The sequence below is a fragment of the Anopheles cruzii genome, chromosome 3 (genome assembly GCF_943734635.1).
Source record: "Anopheles cruzii chromosome 3, idAnoCruzAS_RS32_06, whole genome shotgun sequence".
Taxonomy (NCBI): Eukaryota; Metazoa; Arthropoda; class Insecta; order Diptera; family Culicidae; genus Anopheles; species Anopheles cruzii.
The window spans coordinates 86,244,535-86,259,990 of NC_069145.1; the positions used below are offsets into that span (position 1 = coordinate 86,244,535).

A 15,456-nucleotide genomic window follows, 5' to 3' on the forward strand; every position below is an offset into this window, starting at 1 on the left:
TACGCTAAAAAAGATTCGTCGTTTGTCTTCACCGTTGATCGACGGAAGAGAACGTTTCTATGCTAAGTCATTTTCGCACAATGAAACTAGCCACCTTGCGGCCGGGCCCGCTCACCGCGTACCCGGCGCACCTAGTGTCGGAGTCGCAGCTTCAAAGGAAACAAAACAGCATAGAGGGCGCGTACGCGCATCTTTCGGACCCTACCCTTCGCCACTGGGGCTTGTTAATGCTATCGGTTCTTGAATCGGCGTTCTCGTTGGGTTTTTATCGTTAAAAAAGGTTACTTAACAAACTAATTGCAGTCACAGGTGTCGCTATTCCAGTGGATGATTCTAATCTTAAGGAGGAGTTTGGAAGAATTGCTACGCTCGTTCTGTCTCTCTACATCGTTACGGCGGCGGCTCTGCGTTCCGAAGCGGTCCGCTCCATCTGCTGGTGCTGGTGGATCATGCGCTGTTTCTTAAACTCTCGCTGCAGCAGATACACGAGGGCGCCCACCAGTATCACCGCCAAACAGGCCGTAATCAGCAGCCCCGACCCATCGAACACACCGGACGCGCCGCCACCCGACGATCGTCGCTGTGAGCTGGCCGCGTTCGAGTCGACGGTCGGCACCGGATGCTGCTGTTCGAACTCGTCCAACTCATCGATCAAGCCCACGCCTTCGTCCGTACTTTGATCTTGTCCGTTGAAAAGGCGCGCAAACTTGACGTCCCTTTCCGAGGCTTTTGATGGCGCGATCGCCGGCATCGGATGCTTGGAGTCTGGTTCTGCGGTCATCGTCGTAGGCACCGGTCCGCTTTCCGCCACCACCGGTGGCAGTTCTCGTACAACCGCCGGAACCCCCGGTTCGTCTTCGACCGGAAGATCTTCATCATCTGCGCCACCGGCACCCTTCAGCACGAGGCCACTTTTGCCGACCATATTGAACTGACGCACACGGGCATTACGCCCGTTGGCGGGCCACCATTCGGACGTCGGAACCGGAGCGGCCCCACCCTTCCCGGGCAACGCCAACCGTGCCCGTACCGTAAGCGTGTCCGGCTGGAAGGTGCACACGACCACGAACCGGCGCGTGCTGTGCGTCAGGATGCCCAGGTTCTCCTGCACCGTGATGTACGTTTCGACCGTCAGGTCCCGGGTGCTCACCTTGCTGCCACACTTTTCGTGATCGATCCGCATCATGTACGACTCCTGGGGACTGCGGGCATCGCCCTGCACGCCACAGTTGCCATTCTCGGCCGCGATCCGCCCGCCAAAGTAGGGGCCCGTTTCGACCTCAATCTCCGACGCGTCCGGCAGGCACTGGGTGGCGTGTGCTGAAACTGTACGCCACGAAAGCAAACAAAGGGGAATTACAACTCGCCCGACCAGCGAATCGGCATTCCGGCCATCACTTACATCCCTTCGTCGGAATGACGATCGTCTGACCCTGATTGATTTCGTTGCCCTCCGGCAACGGGCCAGCGGGCAGTGGGTCCTCGGCACGCTGTTGCGCACTTGCGCCGGCCAGCGGCTTCACGTGGAACGAATATTTCGTGGCCATGCGTAAATTTTTCACCAACAACGAGTACTGCTTGCTATTGCTGCGAAGTGGAGCAAAGAGGTTACATCTTCGCGATCCTCGCCGACGGATTGCGCCAGCGGAGGCGCGCGCGCCGCACGCCGCGTCTTACCTTTGATCGTCCTCCGAGTCGTCCTTCACCGTCTTGGAGCGGCACCGGTGGGGGCCCCAGTTTTGTAGCTCACAGTAGAACACGGTAAACGATCGTGCGCCTCGTTCGGTGGGCCCAGCGGCCGTGGATTTTTTCGCTCCCCGACCTCCTCTCATCGCCGGTACACGGCGCACCTGTTCCGCGCTCTCCACCTCCCAGGTTAGGTTGACGGACTTGTAGTCCGGTTCGCCGGCCAGCGATCGTATTTCTGTCGGACGGGCAGAGAGCAGAGAATTAAACTACTTACATACTAATTGGAACACGAAACCCGCGATGTGTTTATTGTGGCTCATTCGGGCACATTAGGATTTTTGCGGTCCACTCGCCGGCTGGCAGTTCGGACTCATAGCTGGCCCATTTCCACTGCGGCCGGAAAATGGGTCGCACGTCGCAGTATTGTTTCGTGAAGATTTGCCCGGGTTTGAGTCGGTTTGGCCATGAACCTGTTGTTTCTATTAACTTTCTACGCGTGGCCATTGTTTGATGACCATCCTGCGAGTGTCATAAATGTTGATTGCACACATCCCCCTGGGGCCGGAGCCGGAACAAGTTTTTGAATCCGATTAGATCACTCCAAAGCCGGGGTTCGGAAACTTTCTACCAATCCTCGGCGGAGAAACTGAACCCCGACCGACCGAAAGGCCATCTTCTGGGTGCCGAAGGCCACGACGTCTGGGGGAGTCACTAATGAGTGATGCTTGGGGCACCGTGAGGCAGGTTCAAGCTAAAGGCTAACCACACACCGGAGGAGGTTAGTTAACTACTCTCTTCTCCACATACACACTAAATTATTCGCATCCGAGAAAGTGGCAACTGGTTTCTGGACAGCAGGGGAAAATCTAAACGGGGTTGATCGCCGTTGACCCCCGCCCGCTGCCCGATCGGTGACTTACGGTCTTCTGGCGAGAGCAATCATTTGTAACGTGTGTGCGCGCAGTGATCCGTTCGCACGGTACTCGCCACTCGCGTGGCTCGTGGTTTTTTTCGCGTGTTATAATGAAGAAATGCAAAACACAGACACAGTTACAGGCAAGCAAAACCGCGCAAACCCAGACCAAATTAGGCCCCATCATTTTGAACGGTTTTTTAAATGGAGGTTCCCGCTACGGGACTGTTCGTTCTCTCAGGAGTCGAAATTCTGAATGCCCCGGTTGGGCCAGTACGGCTATGAACTTGTTCAAATTGTCATCATTACCATTCCCCTGTTCCGTACGCGCTCCCCGGGGCCACTTAGCATACTAACATACTTCCCGATTCTCCTGCGAACCGCCGGACCGTTAGGTCCGACTCATTACACAACAAAACGTTCCCTCGGGAGGAGATGCCGAAGATCACTTTTTTGCGTAAATTGGATTCCTTTTTGCCTGTGTTAGGTTCTCAGTGCCGGGCGAACACAGCGAAGCGATTTTTCATACAACACACTCGCGCCCATTAAGGTTAATCATTGTCAAGCCCGATGTGTGGATACTTATGACCCAAATACACCCGAGACCAACACCCCGGGTTTCGGTACTAAATTCCATTATTTCACTCTCGCCATCCATCGCCATTGAAGCATCGCCGTTTAGCGCTGGTTGGCTGGCCGGCGTAATGGTCGGCGCCATTTTTGGGGTTTGGGTAATTTTGCTTTTCCCACCGCACGGGCACTGATTAGATCAGGTGTTGATTGCCTTCCCCCTTTCGGCCGGTTCGGTCACATTAGACCGTAGTTGGACCGGTAAACGGGTTAACCGAAACCTTTCGGAACACGCCTCGGTCGGTGGGCTTTTCTTGTCTTACGGAAAGATAGGCCACCGGGACGCGGGTCCGCCGTGTTTCTTGTATGTCAAATTTTACTAGAAATAGGGTTAGAAGGACGTGATCACGCGATGATGGATCGTGCGGGGTCTCAGATACAAGCGCGCACTGGCTGGATGCTGGCTACCGTGCTGCTGGCCGACACGACACACCTTCGCGGGTTTCTCCTTTCCTATTCATCACTTTCCCAACGCGGGGCCATTTCCACCGGGTTTCGTTTTTGTCCCGAGTGCCCGTTACAACCCGATGCTGTCTATTGTGATTACGCCCCTCACGCCTAGCGCTTCGTGTCCGCGTTTTGATCCGCGCATGGAACGAAGGCGCTGTCTGATAAAGCCAGATTGAACTTGTCCGACCTACTTCCGGGAGCCAAGCTGAGACTCTGCAAAGAACGCCTCCGGATGGTGGGTGTAGGAAAGAGCTAGGCCAAAGGTGAAATGTTAGCTGGCCACCGTGCGGCCAGCGGCGGTTTTATTGAAAACTTAGCACTTAGTTTCGATGTTGTCGTTGAGTTGATGATGTTTTCCCCGACTGACTTTAGAACCGAAGCGGGCTCCCACCGTGATCCGTAATGACCGCAGAGGGATGCTGCTTCGCCGTCCCTAATCTCTGTGACGAAACGACCAACAACCGTTGTGAACCCTTCGGGGGTTACCGTTGGTTTCCACGCTAGCATTCGCCTTAACGATCGCGCTTGATGATCGCGCTCTGCATCATCCATCGTTCGAAAACGCATTCTGTGGTGTAGATTCAAATTAAAAATGCAGCAACACCACTGTGTTCCGTGTTCCGCTATCGCCATCTCGGAACGGTTCTCTGGGTTCACAGCACAACCGTCAACCGCGTCGTTCCCGTCGTCCGATCCATCTCGCGCGTTAGTAGGTTACAACCGACGGCGGCGGCGGCACTTTGACATTTCGTTCGCGACGCAACGTCGGTTTCCTGGCCCGATGTGAGAACTCACCCCCGGCGTGACGGCCGAATATTCAGGGCACGTAGAACCCGATCCCCGACCGTCTGACATCGGTCGGTCGGTCGGTCTGACACACTAGCGCTCGCAAGCGGCACCGGACTGGTTCGGCAGGAACGACTCAATTAGTAACATTAACCTATATCCGAGCCACGCGTGCAGGCTCGCAGCCCAGCGCAGCATCCCGGCGTGCGCCCGACAGGGACAGAAGCGGACACGAACACCACCACCACGAGGCCGTTTATTCCAGTCCAGGCGCGCTGCGCGATCCCCGGCATGTTACCCGGTGTGCAGCCAACATCAAACCGGTCACTAGACGGCGCCCTTGGCCCAGCGAGAGAGAGAGCGAGAGACAGCGAGCGAACTAGACACAGGAGTGGGCCAGAGGTTAAAGGTTACTCTACACGGGCCCACGGGAACGGGATGAGCCCGGGCGGACCGGGCGGAAAATTGAGGTTGCGAGAGTGCGTCTCATTATGCTACCGGCCGGACCGAACAGAATACGGCCCGGAACATCGGATTCGCACGCCAGGAAACAGTGTCGAAACTATTAATCAACGTCTGCGCAACGCGTCAAATCCAGGCTGAACACGTAGCTCACGTTCGTCTGGCACGACTCTGCACGATCCCGATCGTTCCGGGCGTCCCTATGGGTTAATGGACACTCCCCCCCGGCCCCGTGTTCGATTAGGATTCACTTTTTGGGGCGATCGATATGGGGCGACGGCGCGACGCTCTAACCTCAATGGATGCATAATTTATGTGTCCATTGTGTTACGGGGTGGCCCGGGGCCCGGATAGTGAGATGGTCTCTCACGGTCCCGCCAGCAGCAGCATTACCCGGTAGCATCGGAGATATTACAGAAATTGGTGCACTGCAACCCACGTGCGGCATCGGTGTAATCGCAGCGTCCGCCGTCATTGTCTATCACCCGGCACCCCCCTTAGGCCTTGTTTTTCCCGCCCCGATCATCAACCCTCTTGCGCAAATAGACACGTCGAGGGAAGAGCTCCATGTTGATGCAATCTGCTTGTACTCATAATTCATCCCGGGGCCATCCCCCCGGAGGCGTCCATAGACCCCTCGGGCCCGGGTGTTTTTTGCGCGAAAGCCTTCGCATGCTCCTACATGGCGCACTCACATTGTTTCGCCCTCCGAGCGCATTGTTTGATTAGGTGCATATTTTATGCGGTGGGATCATCCGACGGCGCTCGTTATCGTCTGGCGCTGCCCCGGCGTCTGGAGCTCCACCACCGGAGCGGAGTCATAAATTACAGGAAAAGCCTGTCGGTCGTGTGGTTACTCGCTTCGCCCCGCTCTTGCCTTCCGTGGTCGTGCCGATCGCGATCATCAGTGGGCCCCCGGTGTTACGGCCCCCGGTGCCGTGCCGAAGTACGTTATTCGTTTTTTTCTACATCATAAATATGAGACTGCTACCCATTTTTTTTGTTTTCGCTTCTGCCCAACATTTCGTCCATTGCTTCACAGACCATTGCACTTGATATGCTAAATACGCAGCGCCCGATCAGATGGGCACTGCGGCACACTGGGGCGGCCCCACTGCGGCCGGTGGCTTTCTCCAACCGATTACCAACAGAGGCCTAATAGAGTTACAATGGCCACAACCTTTCTATTCGAGCAGACGTGTCTTATCGGCCCTCCCCGCGCGCACGAGAGAGGTGTTGATGTAATAAAACTAATGTCTACCACACTTGCCGCACCCCGCCGGCCCCAGGCCTCTTCTCAGTCGCGGTGAGGATGAATTAATTATGGTTCCAGAGCGGAACTCGGAATTAACCACAGGCTGAGGCGGACCACAAATTCCGACCACAATTCATAAATAATGCAACAGAATAGGCGGCGGCGGCGGCCGGTCGGTGGGCGGTGGCCCCTGTCCGTCCGTAACGATGAGCAGGCCCAGGGCTGCTCGGCAAACCCATCCCACCCCGGGTCGGCCTCTAATGACTGTTATAATGATGCACCGAAGCACCAGAATTCAGCGCCTTTTGCCCTCGGAGCGGCCACTGCCACTCGTGTCGTGTCCTGAATTTGATTATAGACCACAACAAAAACGGCCAGCCAGCACCGCCGCGAGGTGATCGCTTCCGACCCAGTTCACTTTCCTACCCAGGCTGGCCGGTCGTCCGTCCGGCTCTGGCCACCATGTCCGCGCACTGGGCTGCACAGCTGCAACAAACTGTAACAATCGGTGGCAGGAATCGGCAGTAAACGGCCAGCATCCGTTTCGCGCCGCGTGTGACATGCACAAAACATTACACGTTGCGCATCGTTTCAATCTCCGGTTCCGTTCGCCCAAGGTTTCTATATCCAGGGTGATCCATCAAGTGTTTTAAACTGCCGTTTACTTGACTTTTAAAACGTCAAACGTTTTCGAAGTTGTTTGAAATTTTATTTATAAAGCTGGTACGCCCTGTCACGAATTGGGTCGAGAAGCACCGTTCGATCATGTCGCGTGGCACGTCCAAGGCACACTGCGGTCTGGATCGGGTTGCTGGACGGATCGGGTGTTCCAATTTTAAAACCCCCGGCACACGCAACCACCACAGATCGACCAGGACCAGAATGTCGTCGCCAACAGTCACCACCACCAGGCAGGAGGCCCCGGGAGAAAGCGAAAAGTGGGCGCGATAACCGGGGCTGTGCCTCCAAGGCTGGACTCTGCTATAATTAATTGATGTATTATTTTGCACCAAGGCTGCGCCACGCGTTCCCGGTCCCGGTCCCGGATCGGAGCCACAGCCAGCCCGTGGAGACTGTTAATCCGATCAGAAAAAGGGTTGATTCCAGTTTCTCAAACTGGGGCCGGAGCAGATTCGAAGTAAATTCAAACGGAGGCCAACCGCTGTGTGTGCATGGGAAACGCATATTAATCTGTTACTTTCTGAACCATCGGGCGAAAGGACGAAGGAGGATGTGTTTTAGTTACAATAACGGACCAAATGGACCTGTAAATTGCTGAGACAAGAAAGAAACGCGGTGGCTTTACCCGGGCCCGGTGCACGCGCAACATTTGCGTGGCCCCAGGTTACGGTGCATTCTCTAGCGTCAACTTTCGCAGCACGCAACACCATGCCGCGTTTCGCGCGTTTGGCAACACAAATCCATAACAGCACCATCTCGATATCCAGTTTTGTGCACTGACCGAGCCAAGACGAGTTGAGCTTCGGTGCGGTGGCAGCATCGTTGGCGGCGCGTCTCTCGGAGATCCCGGCCCGGGGTTGACGCGACCAGTTTTGACTACGACGACCCACGGACCCACCTGGCTGGCGACCAGTTCTTCTTGCGCACGCTGCGCTTCTCCCGCGCGCCAACATTCCATCGTGGTGCGGGCATCTTCTTGTTGAATTTTAATTAAAAATCCACCCCGTGATCCGCTGGATCCTCCGGTGGGGTGGTTAGGTCCGCCCAGTGGACCATCAGATCGTAGCGTTCCGAAGGGGGCCCTTTTTAGCAGCGCGGATTGTAATGGATGCAGTCAGTCAGTCAGTCAGTCATCCGCACAAAGTCCGCACTACTCGGATGCAGCGGTGCGTACGATCGTCCGCCCGGCAACGATAGCGATCGTGTGTTCGTGTCCCGAAATTATTCAACCATTTTTCCAATCCCTCCTACAAACGGCTTTTCTCGGGGCCCTGGGGAGAAGAGGTCACGTTTCGATCGTTCATTTACCCTTGTGGTTTACGCGCGCGCGCCATCAATGTTCTCACACACGTGTTACAAATCGGCCACGATCGAAGGCGATGGTGAGGAAAGCTCTGATGCGCCGTGCCCCGCGAGAAAACCCCGTCCAGTACAAATACGTTGAACTTGAACAGTTTCCATCTTTCCATTTTCGTTCTCTCTTCGGAGGCCGGAGAGGCCGTGGAGTTAGACGAGGTCGGTCCGAGGAGCGTCAGTTCCGGTCGTTGGCTAGAGGACGGCCTGTTCTAAGTTCGTTCTTCTTGGGCAGCGAGCGAAGCGTTGTTCTTTCGATCAGCTCCGTTGATCAGAGCCCCGTCCGCGCGAGCCTTGGCGGTAAGATGGCGCGGAATGCTGGCGAAGCGTAATGAGGGAAAGAAACCCCGGGCACTCGTCCCGGCTAACGAAGCCATGTACTCGGGCCGGTACTGTAATAAAATTATGCTCGGAGAAGTTTATTGCTTCAGTGCCTTGTTACCAGAAGCCGCGAGATCGTGGCCTCCAGAGTGAGTGATCGACATGCTTGAGGGTTTTCTTGATGTGTGTGTGTGTGTGTGTGTGTGTGCCCACGGTAGCTGAGCTTTTGTCATCGGCCTCCATTTCGAGGATCGCGCAAATCTCGGCCGACGTAATGTTCATCGCCGGCTCATGCAATGAAACAACTCACTTCTGAAACCATTAAGAAAGTGGCAATGATCCTCCATTCGCCGTACTCCACGGTCATTGGCACTTCAAGCAAGCAACGCGATCGCCTTTTCGATGAATGCGCCAGAGCATTGATGTGTTTTGCAATTATGCTACCGAATTCGGGCGGACTAAACTCGCGTGGCGCTTTAGAACCATTTAACTTCGGCCCCATTTTCCGGAAAGCAATCGATCTCCCGGCTGCCGGCTTCCCGGCACGGCACGAAATGAGGCCCTCCCGGCCCACAATTTATCCCATTTCCGCGTTTATAAACAACGGAATGAGGTCCCATTAGTGAAGATTTCCGATTAAATGTGGCATACGCGCCACAACCGCTATCGATCCGATCGGGCGATCCGACTTTGCTATGGTTTTGATCGGTTTTAATTATAAAACGAAATCTCCTCTTCATCGACGGCCGATAAATGGTGAAACATGCGTTTCCAGTACCCGCCAATACCCTCCCTCTGCAGCATTCACCACGGTTCACGCGGTCCACAAGATGGTGGTGGTGCCGTGAAGAAACGGAAAAAATCGTGGGATGGTACCGTGGTACCCAATTGCAGCGCACTTGCGATCGACGGATGATGCTGCACGGCCCCGGCCAAGAACATCGATCAACGACAACGGCGATCTTTTACCGTTGATCGTTTACGTTTTCCGATTGTTAGTTTGAGGTTAATCAGAAAACGGAGCTTCAGCGGAGCCGTGAAACAAAGGCCAAAGCGAAACTCCCAAACTCCCGGGCCTCCCAGCAGCCATGCACACCCATCGTTGCGGTGGCGGCGGCGGCGGCCACCGCGGAGAGATTGTTTGGTCACGATGTCCAATTTGTCGCTACCGTTGCATGGACCACCCGACACTACCGCCGCAGGCGGACGCAGCAAGATTATCCGAAAAAATCGAACCGAAAACCGTGATGATGCTGTTTCGTTCCCGCCCCGGGTGCCGTGTGTCCCATTGGTAGATTGCATGAGAGTTGTGGAAAAGAAGGGCCATGTATGCTCTTTGTCTAACGTTTTGTTAGAAAACTACAAATTCAAAGCACTGCTCAGACCCCGTCTACAGCATAAATTAATATTCATCTTAGCAAGCAGCGCCCATATTTGGGGGAAGTGCATCAGTGCGAAACAAATGCGGTCTTTAAGGTCGAATAGTTAGCCAGCGAAGGCAACGGGGTTCAATTGATGGCCAACAAATATCGCCTGAATCCTGAACATTCTAAACCCACCAACCAAAGCAACCCGTGGCTGGGTTTTTCATCCAGAAAAACGGCGAAGATACGGTTCAGGTTTAGCGCAGCCTACTACTACACTACTACTGGGTTGTTCTATAACTTTTGCAGTTCAATAACAGAGCCTACATTTATTTTGTTAAGTTGGTAAAATCTTCATATGAACGAATAAAGTACTTTGTACTGAATAAAAAAGGGTATTTCAAACCATAAAATTGTTTTTTTTTCTTATCGAACCGCTAAACTTATTGCCCAGCCTGGACCACCTCAAGAAGCCAAACCGAAAGTTCTTCTGAACTGAAGCAGGACTATCGTCGTCATTTTAGATAGTTGAAGCTCAAACGCGAGTGCCCAATAATTAATTTATTGTTTTGTTTTCCTCCGCTCGAAGCAGGGCGCGATAACAAAAACAATGCGGCGGCCGCGGCAAGGAGGATCCGGTTGAATAGCTGGACGCGTTAACGACACCACACCGGGGACCGGTACACAATGGAATGGCCCACCGAAAAGGGTCCTGGGAACGCGCTTGGGGGGCCGCCCAACACGCGCGCCCATCGCACGTTTATCAAGCCCCATCGGAACCGGCCGAGCATAAAAACAACAAACAACAACCAGGCCCATTCAAGACGACACCCTCTCCGCCCTGACGGTGACTCCGTCTTGTGGTGTCTTGCAAACTAATAACTGTAATCTGTCACACTTACGGTCCAATGCCATCCGCCATCCGGTGTGCCACCAGAACGAGGTGCTGTCCGGGGAATGTTCAATGCATGCGTTGAAGGCACGCGCGCACTCACTGTCACCCGTGCGCGCACTTCCGATGCCTAGTGTTTCGGAACCGGACGACGACGACGACGAAGAAAGGCCCGGCCACGGAGACCGTGAACATGTGAACTGCTTATCTTGGGTTTCAAGTGACGCTCACTAATTGAAGATAATTGCATATAACCCACCACCACACACAGCCCAGCCCAGCTCGTGTTGCGCAACGTCCGATCTTCCTTCGCGATCCCCACCGAGGCATTAAGGCAAAAAAGGGGCCCTTTGCAGATTCTTTCTCCGCCTCTCTTTCTCGTAAAACAGGGCAAAGAATTCAATTTTCTTCATGCGTGTCGAATGCCATACGCGGGACCGAATCCCGTTGCATGATGAATGATTGCGGCGCGCAGATCCCCCATCACCTTTCGTGGTTTCTTGGGAAACACACCAAACGCTTATGTTCTGATGTGAAGAACGAGTGGCAGCGCGGGGAACCTTCGTTTAGCGGGCGCGGGGATTGACCACCGTTAGCGCCTTCCCCGGCTACGAACCCGTAGCTGTTGTGATCGATTTTCGACCACATGTGCGGTTCCTCCGACTGTTTCAAGCGGAAAAAAATCCACGCCCTTTGAATGCTAATGCCGGGGCGTTAGTTATGCCTGCCAGCAGCAGATTTTCCATCCCGAAGGAAAAGCTCCCAACGCCGCCGGAAGAGAATGTGTGTGCGCCCGCTGGCCAATTTATGCGCGCCACCGCGTTCTGGGGCAATTTTGGGGCCACATGGTGGTGCCGTGTTTTTTCCCCCGATGTAATTATGCCATTTGTCCGCGCTACCGGCACGGCACGGAAGATGGGGCCATGTCACTCCGGGAACCTCCGGAGCTCAAGCATATGTAGTGCCCGCCCGGCTGCCCGGTTTTCTTACCGCTAAGCCATTGAACCGTATGCGTATGCAAAAGCATGTAACTCCAACTGATGCGCCGCGGTCTGGGGGCCACGGTCGCGCAATCATGCCACACCGACGAGCGGCCATTAGTCTGTCTGCGCGGTTTGAGTGATTACGGTTACGCACACGCGCACACAATGCAAAGGCTCGCCACGGGGTAGAACAAGGGCCGACGGAGGGCCGAGATTACTTTGCCGAGATGTAGTAATTGCGTGCGAACATCGTAACCTGTTACGATGCCGACAGCGCAGTCACCCGAAGAAGAAATGATCTAACGGGGACGGCCCTCTTCCCGAACCCGATTCCGTAAACGCCATTTACATAAATTAACAAAACACGCCGGAACGGGGATAAATGAATTCGAAGGCCCGAGTATTCTATTCCGTTAGCCAAACATTTGCACACATTCCGGAACGCTTTCGGAGCTTTCGGGTTTTGCTCAGATCGCGTATCGGATCGGAAATTTGTGGAGTTTATCTTATCGTATGCTCGAATCTCACAATCTGCTAGTTTGCGGAACATGGTGGACTTGCATACCGAGAACACATTTTTGGCCGGCAACGAAAAATAATAGACCGCGCACAACCCAACCGGGGGCCCGTTACCACGGCCCAGGCAGCACAATTACCGTCAATTGTTTCACGCGCACTGCCCAATTTCGATAACGCTAGAATCTTCCATGGCGTTAAAAGCGAACGGAAATTAAGCCAATTAATCGCATTCCTTGCCGGAGCGCCAACACCGATATAGCGTCCGATACATGTTCACGGGCCGAATGATTGGGCACTTTGGTGCTGGCTTGCGTATCTTCTCCTTTCGTTTCGTTTCGGCTACCGGTTAGTTAAAGCGAGGAGCTCAAACTATGCCTCGTTCCCTCGGGTAATTAATGCAGAAAGAAAACAATCTCTCCTTGATGAATAGAACACAGTTTCTATCACTATAAGCAGCTCTTCGCTATCGATTTTTTATCAGCCCCATTGTTTGCATACAATCGGAGATTTCCCAAGTGAGTGACTTGAGACTTTCCCAGCTCGATTTTAATCTGCACATCTTGCCTTATGCAGTGCGCGGCCCTACGCCCAACAAGACGCACCCAGTGAGAGTCACCGTCAACGGCGATGTGGAAAGGTTAATGAGTGGAAGGAAAAGACAGACGCCGGAATCAAAAGAAACCTTTAAGAAAGACACTCCACATCAAGAGTCCAAAATACCCGTCCGCAGCCGCGACCGAGAACCTTGAGAACATTCTCGCACAGAGTCGGCGGCCTGGGCCTGAGAAAACAGAGACGGGTCACGGAATACAAAGGCCCAAAGCAAAGCCTCCGAGAGATTCCGGAGTGGGCTCCGTCTGCGGCCAAAAATAAGAGCAGAGCCGATTAATTCACAGAACGGAATGTAGCCGGTGAAAGAGAGCCCAAGAACGAATGCCCAGCGCCCGGTGTGTATATTAGCTCATTGTTGTCCGCTAATTGTGACACACAAGCCTGGTGGCTCTTTGTGTTGTTCCCGGTAGTTGGACCGGCGGCGGGGCCGCTTATGGTGTCCGGAAACGGTACAATTCAAGGTTCAGAGGTTCATTTGACGGAAAGCGCAGCTTACACCTTGGGGCAGCATCCACACTTTGGAGCGGCACATTGCTTCCCTTTTCCATCTAGTAGTCGTGTGCGGTTAAAGTGCAAAGCATCAAGCTCGATTGGGGCGCTTAAGTTTGAGCATTTCGATTGAAAAATTATTGACCGGATCACCGATTAATGGTATGTTTGTATACAGAAACCAGCACTACACTACGCACCGGATAACCCTGAAAGGAAACCACCAAACCTCAGTTCCCAATTCTGGCCCCCACGCCAATTGCTTCTAATTATTGCCATTATCCATCATTTCTCATATTCCGAACGTTTCCCTAATCGGTAATGACGATCGTTATTGTGTGGAACTCGGCGAAATGCAAACCCAATCATTTTCCGGCATCGCTCAATTGTTCCCCGAGGGGGCAACTAACGGAAATGAGGCGGCGTGCAGGCAAAGAGTCTGGAGTCTGCCTGCTATCCCGGGAGCGACTACAGCGAATCTCGCGTATCATCCAGGAGGAGGCGGGGCACTTACCAAAATCTTGAGTGTCCTCTTGACCGGAAACTGCCCGCACCGCGAGCAGCATACTGAACAGCGTGACGCCAACGATAGGAGCGCCCCATCTTCGGATCCTCGAGTTGCACCCACTTATCCGCGCCCGATCGTACGATGGGAAGAACAACATTGCGGCAGAAGAACTTGCGCCACTCGCGCCACACGGATCACACTCGAACTCGGAGCACCTCGGAGCACTTGAACTTTTCTTCGGCGCAGATCTGTGTCAATGGAACCCCACGGAGCGGAACCCGCAGAAGCACCCTTCTTGAACCGCTTGCCTAATCACACGCTTTTACGCTCACTGCGTTCCCACTTTTGCGTTCATTTCTGCGCGGAAGATCCCTTTGACCCTGTTTTGTTGTTGTTCACCACATCAATTGTTTTCAACCCCCGGCCCAGAATCCGGGCTACACCGAAATTGGTTCGCGATCGCCGTGATTGGGTTTCCGTTTCCGGCACGGCTATCTTGGTTATTCGCCCGCAATTCGCCAGTCCGAATCGAACGACTTCAACGATGGACCACACGACGAACCGAGCCGAGTCGCAGCCGAGTGGAAGTTATAAACTTAATAGGGGGAAAAAGAACTTCTAACCGAGAACCGAACGCACAACAAGCGGCTCGACAATCAGTAATCGAACCTTTTCCAGCGTTTTTTCGTTTTGCTTCTCCACAGATGCGATCACTGCGGCTGGCAAGTAATCTTCTCGCCGCCACAGAGGGACACAGATTTGTTCTCAGGCCCGCTGAGTGCACCCCCCGTCGGTCACGGCACGGCACAAGATGGCTAACGAGTCGAAGGCGATCGACGACGATGATGGCAAACAAATTGCTCCCGTCGATGCTTGATACGCCGGCCGGCTGCTGCCTGCTGCTTCTCCGCGTTCCGTCCGTCCGCTGCTGTTGCGTTCCCCCGTCACTGCACAAAGTACTTTGACTTTCCCGACCAACCGACCGTACCACCGGGCTGGAAGGATCCGTTAGAATCCGTCTTTCGACTTCGTCGACGAGCACAACACACGGGCACGGCACGAGCGCGATGATCACGACCAACCGTTCGATCGAGCGATCATATTGCAACTAACCCACGGACCTCGCGCCGGAGCGCACGTTCACGCTCATGTCGCTCAAACTCCACGCTGGTGGCCCCAGGGGCCCGGGGGCCAGGCGTTGCATCGTCTTACTCGCGCGCGCGCGTTCCGGTCGAGAATCGGTCGCTTGCGTCTTGCGCGTCTCTACCGTTTTCCACTGTTTTCTCACTTTTTACAAGAAAACGCACCCTGGCCGCGCCACGGAGGTGGTGGTGGTTTATATTCCGCGTGCTCTCGCTCCGTGATTTGTTTCTCGTTCGCTCGCGCTCCCTCTCGCTTCTTTCTTCCGGAGGGAACGACTTTAAAACGCTTTTGATGACTTTTCTCTGCCCTTTTCTTAGCTGCCTTTTTAAGCACGCGCAAGATGTTCTCAAGATCGCACCAAGATCGAATGTAGCGCGATGTTTGTGTGGAACAAACCTGAAAGTAT

General features: G+C 54.2%; 1 protein-coding gene across 1 annotated transcript; it reads right to left on the minus strand.

The window, feature by feature from the left end:
- Positions 1–242: 242 nt before the first annotated feature.
- LOC128271224 (uncharacterized) lies at positions 243–14,064 on the minus strand. The gene is made up of 4 exons (XM_053008667.1): positions 13,914–14,064; positions 1,678–1,924; positions 1,403–1,587; positions 243–1,326 (listed from the first exon to the last, which is right to left on the minus strand). The coding sequence occupies exons 1-4, from the start codon at positions 14,062–14,064 to the stop codon at positions 383–385; spliced, it is 1,527 nt and encodes a 508-aa protein (XP_052864627.1). The 3' UTR covers positions 243–382.
- Positions 14,065–15,456: the final 1,392 nt, after the last annotated feature.

Bases quoted from the DNA above. Each gene is read 5' to 3' on its own strand.
- LOC128271224 (XM_053008667.1), bottom strand. From the start codon at position 14,064: ATGTTGTTCTTCCCATCGTACGATCGGGCGCGGATAAGTGGGTGCAAC. The intron at 1,925-13,913 runs GTAAGTGCCCCG...CCCGTCCGACAG, and splicing joins AGAGGACACTCAAGATTTTG to AAATACGATCGCTGGCCGGC. The intron at 1,327-1,402 runs GTAAGTGATGGC...CGTGGCGTACAG, and splicing joins CGTCATTCCGACGAAGGGAT to TTTCAGCACACGCCACCCAG.